Raw genomic sequence first — 15,520 nt, forward strand, 5'->3', positions numbered from 1 at the left:
TCAAATTTGAGATTAAATTTGCTAATTTAAAATAAAAAATTTCAAATGTCGAAAAAATAATTGAAATCAAAACTAACAAATTTTATAATTTGATATGAATTCTCTAATTTTAGGAGTGAAAATCGATGATTCTATATTGAAATTAAATTTAAGAGCATTATAATTAAAATAATTTTTTTTCATTTAAAATTATCACTTAAAATATTAAAAAGAATGGAGAATCAAAATCTTGATATTTTGAAAAAAAAAATTATATAAAACATTATTCTAATAATAATAAGTAAAAATAGTTATTGATAACGAAAAAATAAAAGAATAGTATGATAGTTTTTTTCTTAATTATATTTATTATCATTTTTTTTATATTTTGTAGAACCAAAATATTAGTTATAATATTTATTGACATAATAATTATTTTAGAACCTATATCATCATATAGTTAAATTATTTAATGCTAAATATATTAATATAAATAAAAATTTTGTGTTATTACTCTCACAAAATATAATTATCAAAGATAATAACATTATTATATTTCAAAAAATTTTATCTTATAGAAGAATTTGATATTAATAATAAAATAATAGGCATGAAAAATTTTAAATATTTATATATTATATTACACTATTTAAATTTTAATATTAATTATTGTAAAATTTTAGTATTTTATTTAAATATTTAATTTTTATATTTAAATTATTATATATAAATAAAATAATTATAAATTACAAATTATTTGATGCAGGTACTTTAAAAGGCTAGTGTGTGTCTATATATATATATAATTTTTATTAAAAAATAAATTAAATTAAAATTAAAAATTAAAAAATTTTTAATAAATATTTTTAAAATGATATATTTTTTTTCAACAACGAGAAATCATAATATCGTGAGACGGACCTCAATCGGACCCAACCAACAACGATCATAAGAACTCCATTAGGGCTCAACATGTTTTGAGCGTGCGGATCCATGGACCTGAGAAGCCCGTTCTCGTAGATTCCTGGTGATGGGACCCATGGACACCGGAAATCTAGTACTTTTGATTGAACGACTGCTCGAAGACGTCAACACGCACGCGCCTCAAAAGGAACAAAAATCAACGCACGAAGAAGGGAACAGAGAAGACAGCCCAAGGCAGAAGCAAGGGGAAAGAGAGAGCATAGTTGAGCAGTGGTCGCAAAAGCAATCATCATGAACTTGTTCCGGCTAGCTGGGGACATGACGCACCTTCTCAGTATAGTGGTCCTTCTTCTCAAGATCCGCAAAATGAAATCTTGTGCTGGTATTTTCAATTTATTATCTACTTTGTTTTGCACTTTTGCTTTTGCCATTTCTGGGACTTGAAGATTCTCCATTACAGCAATACCCCTTTTTTGTTTATGACTTTATCCCTGTTTGCTGCTTAATTATTCCCTTTCTTTTGGGTTTGGGAATTTGTGGCTGCAGCATCTGCCAGTGTTGCTCTTTTTCTTTGAGTTGCTTTGATAGAAAACAAATACCCAATTTTCTTCTGTATATAATTCCAACTTTCCTTTTTCTATATTAGTACTTTGTTTGATTTTATTTTTTTTAATCATCCATTGATTTCAAAGGAATCATCATTTAAATTGTTTGACTTGACAAATTTAAGTTTTTTCAGTTCTTTGGAAGCAGAATTTTACATGTCTTGTGACTGAAAAGTTCATGATTTTAGTTACCTTAATTTTGGTAGCATGGGCAATCAACTTGACAGCTTCTTCTTTCATACTTCCTTGAGAGAGCAATTTGAATTTTACATAGAATTTGCATTTTTTTTTTCTTTTAGTTCTTGCCCCAGTTGGTTCGATTCAAGAGAAATGTCACAAAGATAATTCCTTATGTTATATTTTTCTGGATCTTCCTTGTTCCCATTGCTACTTGCACCTTTTTTTTTCTCAGGAATTTCACTGAAGACTCAAGAACTGTATGCTATAGTTTTTCTCACTCGGTACCTCGATTTGTTTTCCAAGTATTACTCTATATACAATGCTGCAATGAAGCTAGTATTCATTGGGACTTCAGTTGCAATTGTCTGGTACATGCGATACCATAAAGTTGTGAAACAAACCTATAGCAAGGATGAAGATACTTTTAGACATTACATTCTGATACTCCTGTGCTTTGTGCTAGCCCTTTTGATTCATCGTTCCTTTGATGTGATTGAGGTATCTTTATATGTATAGACAATGGTTTTTATGCTTTTCACTTAAACTTTTATTTATATCTTATGCAAAGTTGATCTCTTGTGATAGGTTTTGTGGGCATTTTCAATTTATCTTGAAGCAGTAGCTATCTTACCCCAATTGTTATTGCTACAACGATCAAGGAACATTGACAACTTGACTGTCAACTATGTTTTCCTTCTTGGGTATGTATTAGTACTCCTAAAGCTTTGCAGTTTTTGCTTTTTCTCTGTTGATTATGTTGTTACTCTGAAAAGAAGAAGTTTAAAAACAGATTGATAGTAGTTTTATGAAAATAGAAGTGTTGATTTAACTATGCAGATTACACAATGATGAGATGCTTTAGCATTTAGAGTTTTTTACCTTAAGCTGTGGTTTTGATTATTTCTTCAAGTTGCATAGATGAAATTGACAGCTTGAAGATAACTTATCAGTTATTTCTCAAAGCAATGCTACCTTGGGATTGGGATTCAATATGGTTTTTTATTTAAGTTTTTCCATTTTATTGTTTTTAATATTTAATTTTCCTTTTTATTTCCTGTATAGTGCTTACCGAGCTTTGTATATCGTCAATTGGATTTATCGATTCTTTGTAGAGGGAATTAATTTCCGCTGGATACGTAAGTTTTCTGCCTCTTCGCTGCATTGTCCCATTTAAGAAATGTTATTAACCAAAACAATTTTCTGGAAATGCCAAAAACAGCGTGGATTTCAGGCTTTGTTCAGACTGCTCTCTTTGCTGACTTTTTCTACTACTACATAAAGAGGTATATATTCTGTTTTGTTCGCTTTTACATTCCCTCAATGTTCTGTTCGTTTCTACACCGACTCTTTAAATTCACTTCCAGTTTAATAAAAATGTTAGATTGAATGGCAACAGCTTCTATAATCCCCTTCACACAGCTTGACATGACATTTGTTAAAACATTTTTCCCATTGGAGCCTGAAAATTGCTTAATTTCGTCACTTGTGCCCACCACTAGGTCTAATTTTCAACTTTCTTTTTCTTTTTTGCTGCAGTTGGAAGAATCGCGAGCAACTTAAACTCCCTGAATGAAGCTGTAGTTAAAGTTACACTCACTGCCTTAAAATGCAAGAGTTAAAAATTCAAACCTGACACCCTGTCTTTTAAAAGTTTTCAATTAGCGAAAAGAAAATGAGCAGAAGTTCATCCCATATTCCCATGGTCGGGAGTTGTAGATGACATATTTCTGATTCGGTAGAGAGGATTTAGTTGTGGTTCCAATTTCTTATCTCATCCATCAAGCTTAGTGGTTAATGCAAGTATGCAACTATAAAAGAGGCACAAATAAACTTGTCTTTTTGTTGATGGGAGACCTACGGGCTTTTTCTTTTGTAAGCAGACTTAGAAAATTCAGTCCTACCAGGTGAATGTGTTTTAAATGAATGCATTTAGGTGCTGTAATTTTCAACCTCGACAGCGTACATCGTAATTTGTGCAACTCCTGTTGATTCTGAATATGGTTTCAACCTAAAACCAGATGATTCTGATCATAATGCTTTCTTAAGATGTTCTGAAATTTGAATAAAGATCAATCCAAGCAAATGTGACTAGAAGCCTATTTGAAAACGTGCTTCCATTAAGGCACTTCCATATGAAAAATGCTACGGAAACCTGTATATCTGCAAAGATCTCCCTTTTTTTCATTCAAAAACGTTACAGGAGTGAAGAAGAATAACTTGACGAAAAACAAAAAGATGACACAGCACCCTGGGGAGAGAACTACATTTGTAAACCATTGCTAGGATATTCTCTAATTCTTCTTTTGGTCTATACAAACAAGACTCTTTAGTTACCTGATACCGCTACAATTTGCTCATGGACTACACATCACTATCTCCATGATGACTCAAGTCTGATGGGGTTGAAGATGATGATGCGACTGTCTTGCCTTTGCTTTCTGATGATGGTGTTGGATCCGTATGCACACTTTCCTTAGCTTTTGGCTGGTGTAGAAGTTGGAGCTGCCTTTGCAGGACCTGCAGAATGGATAAAAATGATTAGGATGCGAGAAATGAGGAAGAGAAACAAATGTATGCTGCCGCTCTATTCTAGGTACTCCATTGTCAATATTGGGTACATGTCCTCTCATAAATATCATACACTGAATTTCATAAATTAACAATTGGATGACAAATCAAATTAATGTTACGTCACTTTTGTAGTAGTGTTACAAACACAACACAATCAATTAATCATGTTAAAAAATTCAAATATGAATGATATAAACATGACAACAAACTTAAAACACAACCTACCTAAATGTAAGACATTTTGATATATTTAGTTATTTTTCCAATATTTTTTCTTGAAAAACATTATATTTTCTAATGTGACAAGTTCATCCTAAACAGTTTTTAAAGATTACATAGATATAATAAGTACAGTTTTTATGCTTGATAAATCAAGGCAAAACCTAATTGCTCTAAGTTCATTCATTTTCACATTTTATGTCTGATTTGCCACCCCTAACTTTCCATTTGGTCCACAAATTAAACTACATTCATCCATACCTCATAGCATAACATCTTTGCCTGGTACAGACTTAAAAAGTAGAGACTATTATTATTATTATTTCTTTAATAAGTAGGGACAATTAGTTAAATGCCAACAAATAAGATTTACACTCTCATTTAAAACTTGAAAAAACATACACAAATATACATATATAATTTTTTTTTTCAAAAAAAAGGAGTTTCATGAGGTCAGTGAATGGATGGCACCTCAATCTGCTGTTGGAGAAACTTTTTCTGAGCTTCCAACTCGGAGTTTGGGATACTGCCCAACATATCTCCATAATTTGCATTGGCACCAGGTACCAGAACTGGTACAAATACATAGTGGGGAAATTGTGGCAGGGACAAGTTTGAAGGCCCAGCATGGAATTCAGATTTCCACTGTGATTGTCCTATGAAAGCCTGTTCTCTGCTTGGCTCTCCATTAGCAGCATCAGCCAAAGGCCTTTGAGCTTGAGGGAGCAATACATACCCAGGAGACCTGCAAATACTTGGCCACAAAGTTACATTGAAACACAAGACCTCTATCATCTTTAAGAATTAAACATTAGAATTACTAGCAAGCTGAAAATTTGAACAAAAAATACTTTAAACCATTTATGATGTCCGGTTGTATACTTGCCAAACAAAACAAGCCATAATTAGTCGGCCAAAATCTTTATATCCAATGCAATACATTTCTTTGACTACTTTATGCAAAGCAGACATTAAGAGAGAGAAAAAGAGAAGAAGGGGGGGGGGGGGGGGGGGGGGGGTGGTGTCCACTTAAGAAGCCTTGCACTTCAAACTTTTTGAGATAGATTGTGCACTGGGAATGTAACGGACATGCACGCATATAATCGCATCTATGTTGCGCGCATAGAATGTTTGCATTGCAAGAGTAGGCATCCACAGATTAATTGACCAAATATAAAAAGAGCAAGCATACCGAGTGCTGTCAACATATAAATATATTTTCATAGCATAGAACTGCATACCACACTAGACTGTTAGCAGAAGGATAAACAAAAGATTTCTCATATACAGATGCAGCAGCAGCAGCAGCTTGGAGCCTGGCCTGATGCTCACCCAAATTATCATCAGGCACACTGCCAACTGAGCCCTGTGGTCCTGAACTTGTGGTGCCTGTCCCTGTTACCAATTACAAGAATTAACCACTGAAATTCAAATTACAACTTCACACAATAATAATTGGCGAATTAATGGAGAGAAAGGTAAATGCAGCTAAAAGACTATGAACAGAATTTCGCTCAACTTTACACTATCTACTAAATATTAGTGTGATGATTTTTCAAAATATTTATGAACACTGGTAAAAAAGATGGAGATTTCAGGGGAACATTGCATCAAAAATCACAGTAAGGCTAAGTGAAACCAAGTCTAGCGATCAGGCTGACAGCGCAGGGGACAAAAGTTAGCAGATCAAAGTAATGTCACATAGAGATCATAGCTAGAAGCATTTAATAAGTACTAATTTACTAAAATTATTAACTACTGACTTAAAATCATATAAAAGAGAAGCAAAACCAAAAAGGATTCATGCAAGTAATTTCCATCCCTTAGAAGTAGTTTCATTTAAAATTAACATGGAAAATACCATTCTAATCCAATTAAAATTGTGACCAAAACAACTGGCATTATGCAGAGATTATGTTGTATAGCAGCTCTGGTATTTACATTATCATAAAAATTTCTATATTTCGTCATTTCACAATGTTGGAATTTCACATTTTTAAACACCTTTTCACCCAAAACATTTACATGCAAACTTTAATATCATAATTACCCTGCCGACGAGTATCTGATTGTGATCCATGTTGCCCTCCAGCTGAACTTGCACCATTGTCAGGTGGTTCAACTGGGGCTCTGCATGTAGGACAAGTATGTTGCCTCTCCAACCATGAACGGAGACAATGAACATGAAATAGATGTCCACAGATTAATTTTTTGGCTGTGGTCATCTCTTCACGACAAATAATACAGGTTGCATCACTTCTGCATATTCATAGGAAAAATGATAATGCTTATTCAAATGAATATTTGCTGAAATTTAACAAAAATGCTGGGCAAAGCATAGAACTTACGCATTGAGCTCTTCAGGTGTTGCATCTGGAAACTGATCATTCATATTTGAAGTTATCTTCCGGTAACGAATGAAATCAGCAACACGAATTTTGAAGTTCCTGAATGTCTCATAAAGCTCCCTTATTAGGTGCAAAGGTACACCATAGTTCCTACAAAATACATCCAAGTCCAAACCCAGATGCAATTGGGGACATAAGAGAGCACTATTAGCCAGATAGAAACATTCCAATTCAAAGATCAATGGAGTGAAAGCCTTCAACTTATCAATGTCAAAACAGATATTTCCAGTGAACATCACAATAGCATTATTCATAAAAGCATAAACATTTTTATAATCAGATAATAGTGTACATGTGTATCTGACCATGGGTTGAGTATGATCCAATAATATCTTAATCAGAGAGAGTATGATAAGATATTTTACTGCATGATAATGAAAGAACTAGAGTCAAATTTGAGCACTCACATGAAAATCACAAGGAAGAAGCAGAGATACATTGACAAGTGAAGCAAATCTCGAATAAGTTCCAAGTAGAAGGTGTAGACAGCCTTTTTTTCCCATTGTCCTTCCATTAGCATGTCACTCACATAGAAAACGTATTTTACAAAAGTAGAGACAGTTGTTGTTGCTAGTATCATATACCTAAAATGCAAAATGGTAAACATTAGAACAGTGCCAAACACTTGCTGATAGAATTATTTTAGAATTACATAAATTTTTATAAATGTACATTACAGGATTTCATAACCTTATAATTGCACATATCAAAATTGCTATTAGTTGGTCCTTTGAAGACATTAGAATCCACGACCATTAAGGTATATTCAGCAAACAAAATACTTAACGTGACCATCCAGGATGAAAATGACTGAAAAGCTTAAGATTATAAACAAGTCAGCAACTAAATTTTTAGACAGACGCTGAATTTATTGCCAATATTACACTTTTTTTTTTCCACAGAAAACTCAAATGCCAAATCAAAATTTCTTTCAAGGAGAAAACCCCATTTCTGGTTGGATACTCTCTCTCTCTCTCTCTCTCTCTCTCTCTCTTTCTCTCTCCCCTTCCTGGCCTATCCACCTCCTACAGTCAAGTTTTAGGGCTTACACTAAGGGCAATGCTTAACCTGCTTTATACCTGTTCATTAAGGACTCCTCACATTCCGAGAGTTTTAAAATTATTTAATTAGGATGTTTAAATGATATTTAGTCTGACTAAATAAAGCAAGTTGATCTTTTTCCTCCATCCCCATAGTTATAAAAGAAGCCTTAATGAAGCTTTACACGGTTCATACCATCAACTTAATTTACTGTTGATTCCTTAATGTTTTCCACTTTTTTCCAGGTCGATATTCCAAATTATTCAAAAACCCTATGACACCAGTGCTGCAGCCACATGTTCAATGCAAAGCCCAAAAATTTTTAAGGGCAAGTGCAAATAAAAAAACCCAATAATCTAAAATAATGGCCAGGTTAAGATGTCTCACAATAATAGCAGTCAATGTAAGAACAGTCGCATGTTAAACCAATGGAAGATATAATAAAGAAAAATAAAAACATAAAGATGAATAACTTACTCAAAGGAGAAGAAGAGAGAAACAGAAGCCTGACGTGTTTCTATCAAATACTTAATAGAACTGTACAAAAACAGACTGTCTAGAAGAAGAAGGAAACCCAGAAATGAAACTATCCGGATGTGAGACATCAATGGCACCGATGGGGTTGTCTCAATGTACTCAACCCTCTTTTGAGCTAACCAATGCAATGCCTTGATTAACAATAAAGCCGTGACCATAGCAAGGAATGTCACTGAGAAGTCCTGCCTGAAAATAGTGATAGCAAAGAGGATTTCCATAACTTCTCTCCATGACTGCTCATTCAACCTTTCAACCTCAGCTTCTCGGAGGGAACCAAGGAATACCCGTTTAGTTAATTGCCACAAAATGCACATAATGACTAGACCCATGTTAAGAAGCAGCACCAAATTGATCTTAGAGGTCGATAAATAAACCATAGCTGGATAAAACTGGCCTCTACTGTTGAACGCATGATAAATAACTGCTATAGTTGCAACCAAACTAAGGCTCGCATATGTACGCAGCCGCATCATTTTCTCTGAGTCTGCCATTGCACCATATCAGTCAATCAATTATGCTTTTTAGATGAATAGTATCAAACATAAAAATTCTTAATATGCTAGCTTTAGTACATGTGATTCCATACATGCCAATATAACATAAGCCTAGTGTTTATTTTGGCTGGAAAAAAAAAAAAAAAAAAAAAAAAGAGCAGAGAAAATGCAAATTTGATTAGTAAAAGATGCACTCCTCATTGATTAGTAAAAAATTAACTTCCTTCCAATTCCCAATTTTCTCAGCCACCCAAGAGAGCACAATCCCAAACTTAAATAGCGAAGGCAACGGAGACAACCAGGCTATTATCGAAATAAATAATAAAAACATAACAATCTGACCATCATAAACAAACCAGAGATCGATCATTCCATCCTTGGTTGCAAAGCAAGTGAATAAGAATCAAATATTGCGAATCTTAGCATCATCTAAATCGAAGCACAAAAAAAAAGAGAAAAAAACAAAAGAAGAAGAAGAAGCTTAAGACGACAATTTCGATTTCATAAATACTTGGTCGATTTCTCAGCAATCAAACGAACAAATTTACCAAAAACAACCCATTACCTACATCCAATTAAAAGAAGACGGAGTCAACCGTAACAAGACACGAAAAATTTCCAATTTTAGCAAACGAAAGCTAACAATTAATAAAGCCCTTAAATCGATATTAACAATACCTTTGAGAAATTCCCAACTTGCAGGTCCCTTCTGTGTTTCTTCTTTAAAAAAGAGAGATCTTTGATATGATGCGTAGCAACTACCAATAAAAATAAACCATGTGTACCACTAGTTTGACCCGATTTGGAGATGCTTTCCGGGTCGAATACTCGTGTTAAAATACAGATGAACCATCGCACGTGCGACTCATGTGCGTAAATAATGAAAAAAATTATAAAAAATAATAAAATTAGGCATAAATAAGAAAAGCAGAAAATACAGTGAAACGGGTAGAGGGATGGCGTCGACGGTGGTGAAGGGAGCTTTGAAGGCGATCAGAGAGAAAGGGTTCGGCACCTTTCTGCGAGAGCTCAGGGAAGAAGGCTACACGTCAGTCGCTATTTCTCTTTGCTCTTCTTCATCTTCTATATCTCTCTTTTTAATTTTCAATTTTGTTCATATTTAACTATGCAATCTCTAATTAATCTGAAATAACTCATCAAAATGAAATCAAAAGGGAATCGAAGAAGCTACATTACAAATCTATATTTTATTTTCTCGTTTGATGTGTATGCTAAAGATCTTTTTTTTTTTTTCCTTAGTTTTCACCTGATACGCATCAAAATTTAATTTCCCATATTTTGTGAAAGTAGGATTTCTTTTTCTATGGGTGATTTCTAGCTTCTATTTGGTAGCTTGGAATATCTCGAATACGGAAGAAAGAAACTATAATACTGGACCTAACTGAGAAAAAAAGGGAAAGTTTTTTCTGGGTGATGGTGGAGCTAGGAAAACTGAATTTAACTGTTTTCAAGAGATATGCCAAGTGCGATTAAAATACACGGAAGCAAATGTGCATAGAACGTAGGAAACTGAAGGATGCTGAGATTGGAAACTTTGGTTCTTGGGTTATTCGGGAGTGGGTGAAAATCTGAAATTTCCTCTACTGCGATGCTTTGGGTTGTTTTTAGTGTGTCTTTAAATCATAAAAACCTCAAACAAATGGTGGGTTTTGACTTTTGACGATAAATATGGACTGTTGTATAAATTAATACGCATGATTTTGTGCATGAGTTGCTGCTAGTAAATCATAAAGCCGGTAATCTACACTTGTCCTTCATTTTGAACTTTAAGCAGTTCAGACATGTTATTCACATTGTCAGTTTAGTTTATTCTTTGAGCTTTACTGACTTTCTATTCATTTTGCTTTCTTTTATTTTGTTTAATATCTTTCAGGAAGTGCCTTTTGGATGGAAATTTGTTGTAAGTTAAAATCTCCTAACTGATGCTTGATACAGTTTTATATGTTGGATATTGTTGCAAATATGTATGCTTCTGGTTGTTCAGTTTGATGAATTATTGCACTTCTGAATACACTTCCAACGAAGTATTGAAGTTCTACGAGTTAAGTCTTTCTATTAGGGTTTTGACATTGGAAATGGAAACTGGTGTATCCTTACTAGATAGGCTTATAATTTATAAATACCTTCTTTTACACATTATATTGTAGCAATGCAATTCGAATTTGGTTATTTCTTTCTTGTTACTTTTCATTTTGTTATTTCAATATGCATTCCATATATTGTTGTCTTTAGTTGATTTTTTTTCTTTTGACTTCTGATTATTATTATTTGAATCTTTCTTGAGCCTTTATTTCTAACTTCTTCGTCTTGTTCTTGTTTTTATGTTCTGTTGAAATATACTAGTTTCTTACTTAAAATTTGTTTAATTGATTTAGGCAAACGAAAATCCACAACATAGGGGCAACACTTGTGGGGGTGGACAAATTTGGCAATAAGTATTATGAGAGACTTGAAGACACACAATTTGGTTAGCATTTCTTTCTCTTTGTTCATGTGATATAATTCTTCATAGCATTAACAGTAACTCTGAAAATCTTTCCTGTGAAATTGCACCAGAGCCATTCACTTAGGTTTTGAAAATTTGTGCCTTATTGCTTCTGTTTTTGTTGTTTGAGAGTGGATGAATTGTTTGATTGTCTTTTTTCTTAAAGATGACACTGCATAATCTGTTCAGTGGTTTTCTGAAACAAGATCAAAAGCAAGCTTTTTCATTTGTTGTAGTGAATGTTGTAATTAGAAAGTTCTCCTCCTTTTATACTTCTTGCTAGTCATAATGAAGATTTCACCCCTAGCTCCTTGGCATTTGAGAGCCCAAACCATATGTGAATTGAGTCATTGTGCACCATAATGGTAAGCAATTGAGACATTATGTCATGAGAAATCCCTTCCTAAAGATATTTTTTTTATTTTTTTTAAGGATCTTAACTCCTTTTCTCATATAGAAATTATCTTATGAATTAAATTCCCTTCCCACCCTGGTGCTCATTCCTGACAACATGGACATTAACGTCATTGCTTGTCCTCTTTTTGCATGTGGAGATTCTTGGCATATTTTTGTTGAGTGTTGAAAAAGCATGGTTCTTTGTTGAGAAATCTTTATATCTTGCTCAACAATCTCTTGCATTAATTTCTTTGCATGCATTATATAAGAAATGCATTAACCTGAAAAACCTTGATAATAATGAAGGATTTAAATTAAAACTTATCTTGAATTTCAATAATCAATTTTATACAGTAGGAAGATTGCTCAGCAAAATGAGTTGCAACAACATATAATCTTCATGAGCGTTCAACAGTTGTGCCCCTTTACTGAAGAATGAAGTAGCGAAAGCATGAAAATTGTTAGATTAGAACATTGAATTCAAAAATTTTCTTCTAGGGTTTCATGCATCATACCACATCCATTATGTGCCTAATTGATTTCAATGTTCAATTGCATATTAAAACACTTTTAATATGTATTAAGATCTACATTTGTCATTTAAGATTTTTGAATTAATAAATTAATTCATTTGAACCCTAGATTGATACAAAAATATGTGTACTAACCTTTTGATGTACTGTAGATGTGATTGGTACCTTTGGGAAGCTCCTAGGACCCAAAGAGTTGTCCCTCTAGCTTGTCCACACCAAGATCACCAATGGGCATTCCCTAAACCAGCTTCTCAAGCCTTGCCAACCAATTAGAAATTAGGGATTTGCCTTTAGAGAGGTTGTAGATGTGTATAGAACACTAGAAACAATTTCTAGCAATTTAATTCAAAAAGAATTTGTGCAATTCTCTTTGAATTGATGAGAGAAGATGAAGAGAGGAGAGAGAGCTATAGGTGGCGGCACACTTGAGGGAATAAGAAGAGTGGCTGAATTTTTCTTTTTTTTCTCTTTTATAATTAGGTCATCACTTAAAACACTTGCCACATGTCATTACCTGATTGCATCTTAATTTTAATTGACCTAATCACTTTAAGCCAAGTGTCAAAGCTAGATTTATTCTTGACTTTGATCACCTTGCATGATAGGAAGACAAATGGCAAACTTATATAGTGTCATGTGTCACCATCTCTTAGTGCCACATGTTACCTTGTGAAATGACCAAATTACCCTTGTGTTTTAATTTTGAATTTTCAACCCAAAATAATTATTTCTCCTCTTCTAATCAATTTATATCAAATATAAATTAATTAATTAATCTCTATTAATTAATTTCTCATAATTAAATTCATATTTAAACACTTTAAATATAAATTTAACTTATACTATACATCCAATAACTTATATTTGGTTTCAAGCCATGCTAGGAATTTTGCAATCTTATTGCAAACCAAACGTATTTAATTAATCAATTAAACTCTTTAATTAATCAATTAAATCATATTTAACTTGGTGATTATCTTGTGTATGTGTGTGACTTACTAGGCTCATCACTAATTGGAAATGAGATATGATATTAACTCTTAATATCATCAGAATTCTTTCTTACTATAAATGATTTTTCTAAATCATTTTAGGCATCTCATAAACCATGGTTGACACCTTGCATAGCATGCCATGGCCACCCAATCAGTAACAAGGAATACTTTTAAATAAACCTATAATCATATGTTACCATGCACTAGAATCTCTCTGTTACAAAATTCCAATTCGAGGTGGAGTCATAGTTTATGTCAAACTCCATTTGCTATGAATATTATGTTTTCTTTTAGATTTTCTTATCAGAAACTCTTTTCTGACTAAATCTATCTGTCTTGACCAGGAATTTGAAACATCAAGAACAATTAAATGAACATAGGATTTTATTCCTATTTACTTAGGGTAACAGATTCCATCTTGATCAACACCAATCTTCGTATATAATTAGTAGGAGCCAACACATGTCCATATACCAACATACAGTACAAGTATGAAAGCAATATCAAACTCAAACCAACCTATATACAAGATAACTGTGTTATCTCAGGTCTAAAGATTATATGCACTGATATGATATATGACAATGCATTGACAATAGTAAATTCCATGTGCTTGTCATATGCGTCACTGGTTCGGTCTACTTATCATGTATAAGTGTCTATCATGTTTGTTATATGGCATGAGACTCACCATTTCATCTTATTTATATCTCATATAAATACCTTGGTAACAAACATGATTACAATCTTTCTGGACAAGTCATGTCCTTATTGTGAAGTATTCTCGATCGTGAATTAATTTATGATATTTTGTGCTAGAAATACTGTCACTCATATTCTTAACAATTTAAGAATAGAATTTCTAACAAAATATCAATGAACCTTTTCTATTACACATAAATACATTATGTAAACGGAAAAGTGAAATTGACTTTTATTAATAAAATATGTACAAGATACATACTAAATGATATGCTCTAGGGCATACTACTAACAAAGAATTCTTGGATTAAGCATTGATCCTCAAATAAACCTTGATGTATGTCTCCAGACAAACTTATCTCCAATGCTCACCAGTTCCTTCCTGCATACTTGTGCCATGTTTGCATACATTGATAAATCAATGAGAACATGCCTTCAATTATAGGACTTGTCAAGGATTTATTGACGTCATTGGTTTTCATGTTTATATGCCGCAATGTGCATGATTGGGCAGCTGTAATGATCTCTGTAAGTTAATTTGAAAGAGTCAATGCCCTATGAAGTTAGCACCTACTTGTAAAGTATCAAAAGAATGTCACTGATTTAAGGCAAAACCTATTCCATGTGGCATTTTGTAGGAAGGCACCGATGGGTTGAATATGTAGAAAAGGGTCGCTATAATGCTTCTCAGGTGCCACCAGAATGGCATGGTTGGCTTCATTTCATAACTGATCACACAGGGGATGAGGTATGCCACATTTAACTCTCTGAAATAAATTGGAAGATGCATGCTAAATGATGATGATATGACGGTGATGATCGTGCTTCTTGCAGCTCCTGATGCTAAGACCTAAGAGGTACGGGGTTGAGCACAAGGAGAATCTCTCTGGAGAAGGTGAGGAGTATATATACCATTCCAAAGGACATGCTCTCAATCCTGATCAGAAGGACTGGACCAGGTATCAACCTTGGCAACCCACTAAGTCAGAGTAATTCTTTGGGGCCACCAACATCCTGTAAACTTGGAAATTATGGCAATTTGAATCTATTGAAATGAATAAAGCATTTGCTTATTTGAGGCTGTAAAACTTTTGTTCCTGGAGGACTTTGAATGTCAACTTCATATGTTTGGTGAAACTTATTTTCTCAATGGTTTTATTGTGGACTGCTGTCGATTTTGGTTTTAGTTGCTTAAGTACTGATGGTGTTATTGAGCTGAAAACTGCTGCAAAGGAAATAGTGTTGAGAGACAATAAATCTTCACATTTCTTGTTAAATTCTGTCTTAGGAAGGTAGAAAATCTAGAAGAAGAATTAAATCACCTTAAAGGCTTAGAAAAACTATTCAAATTTTTGCTTCTGCATTTGCCTTTTTCCCATCACCCCTCCCCCTTACACTTTTTTTTTTTTTCGCCTCTTTTAACAATTCAT

General features: G+C 33.4%; 3 protein-coding genes across 6 annotated transcripts; 2 read left to right on the plus strand and 1 right to left on the minus strand.

Moving 5' to 3' along the window:
* The first annotated feature begins 1,060 nt into the window (after positions 1-1,060).
* LOC110667674 (ER lumen protein-retaining receptor B) lies at positions 1,061-3,684 on the plus strand. The gene is made up of 6 exons (XM_021828589.2): positions 1,061-1,285; positions 1,921-2,186; positions 2,274-2,389; positions 2,751-2,824; positions 2,908-2,971; positions 3,225-3,684. Exons 1-6 carry the CDS (start codon positions 1,195-1,197, stop codon positions 3,259-3,261), a joined length of 648 nt encoding a protein of 215 aa, XP_021684281.2. The 5' UTR covers positions 1,061-1,194; the 3' UTR covers positions 3,262-3,684.
* A 161-nt stretch (positions 3,685-3,845) lies between these two features.
* On the minus strand, positions 3,846-9,776 carry LOC110667672 (ERAD-associated E3 ubiquitin-protein ligase HRD1B). Of its 4 annotated transcripts, none has more exons than XM_021828586.2 (8): positions 9,637-9,776; positions 8,405-8,948; positions 7,294-7,470; positions 6,827-6,976; positions 6,529-6,737; positions 5,720-5,873; positions 4,950-5,223; positions 3,846-4,205 (listed from the first exon to the last, which is right to left on the minus strand). In XM_021828586.2, the coding sequence occupies exons 2-8, from the start codon at positions 8,935-8,937 to the stop codon at positions 4,050-4,052; spliced, it is 1,653 nt and encodes a 550-aa protein (XP_021684278.2). In that variant the 5' UTR covers positions 8,938-8,948; positions 9,637-9,776; the 3' UTR covers positions 3,846-4,049. The 4 variants fall into 4 exon arrangements, with proteins under 4 accessions (XP_021684278.2, XP_021684280.2, XP_058002527.1 ...); XM_021828588.2 differs by lacking the exon at positions 9,637-9,776 and adding an exon at positions 9,524-9,546; XM_058146544.1 differs by lacking the exon at positions 9,637-9,776 and adding an exon at positions 9,315-9,477.
* A 76-nt stretch (positions 9,777-9,852) lies between these two features.
* Positions 9,853-15,240, plus strand: LOC110667675 (probable NADH dehydrogenase [ubiquinone] 1 alpha subcomplex subunit 12). Its single transcript, XM_021828590.2, has 5 exons — positions 9,853-10,006; positions 10,853-10,879; positions 11,355-11,446; positions 14,729-14,838; positions 14,925-15,240. The coding sequence occupies exons 1-5, from the start codon at positions 9,915-9,917 to the stop codon at positions 15,081-15,083; spliced, it is 480 nt and encodes a 159-aa protein (XP_021684282.2). The 5' UTR covers positions 9,853-9,914; the 3' UTR covers positions 15,084-15,240.
* The last annotated feature ends 280 nt before the right edge of the window (positions 15,241-15,520 follow it).

This window comes from Hevea brasiliensis, chromosome 5 (genome assembly GCF_030052815.1).
Source record: "Hevea brasiliensis isolate MT/VB/25A 57/8 chromosome 5, ASM3005281v1, whole genome shotgun sequence".
Classification (NCBI taxonomy): domain Eukaryota; kingdom Viridiplantae; phylum Streptophyta; class Magnoliopsida; order Malpighiales; family Euphorbiaceae; genus Hevea; species Hevea brasiliensis.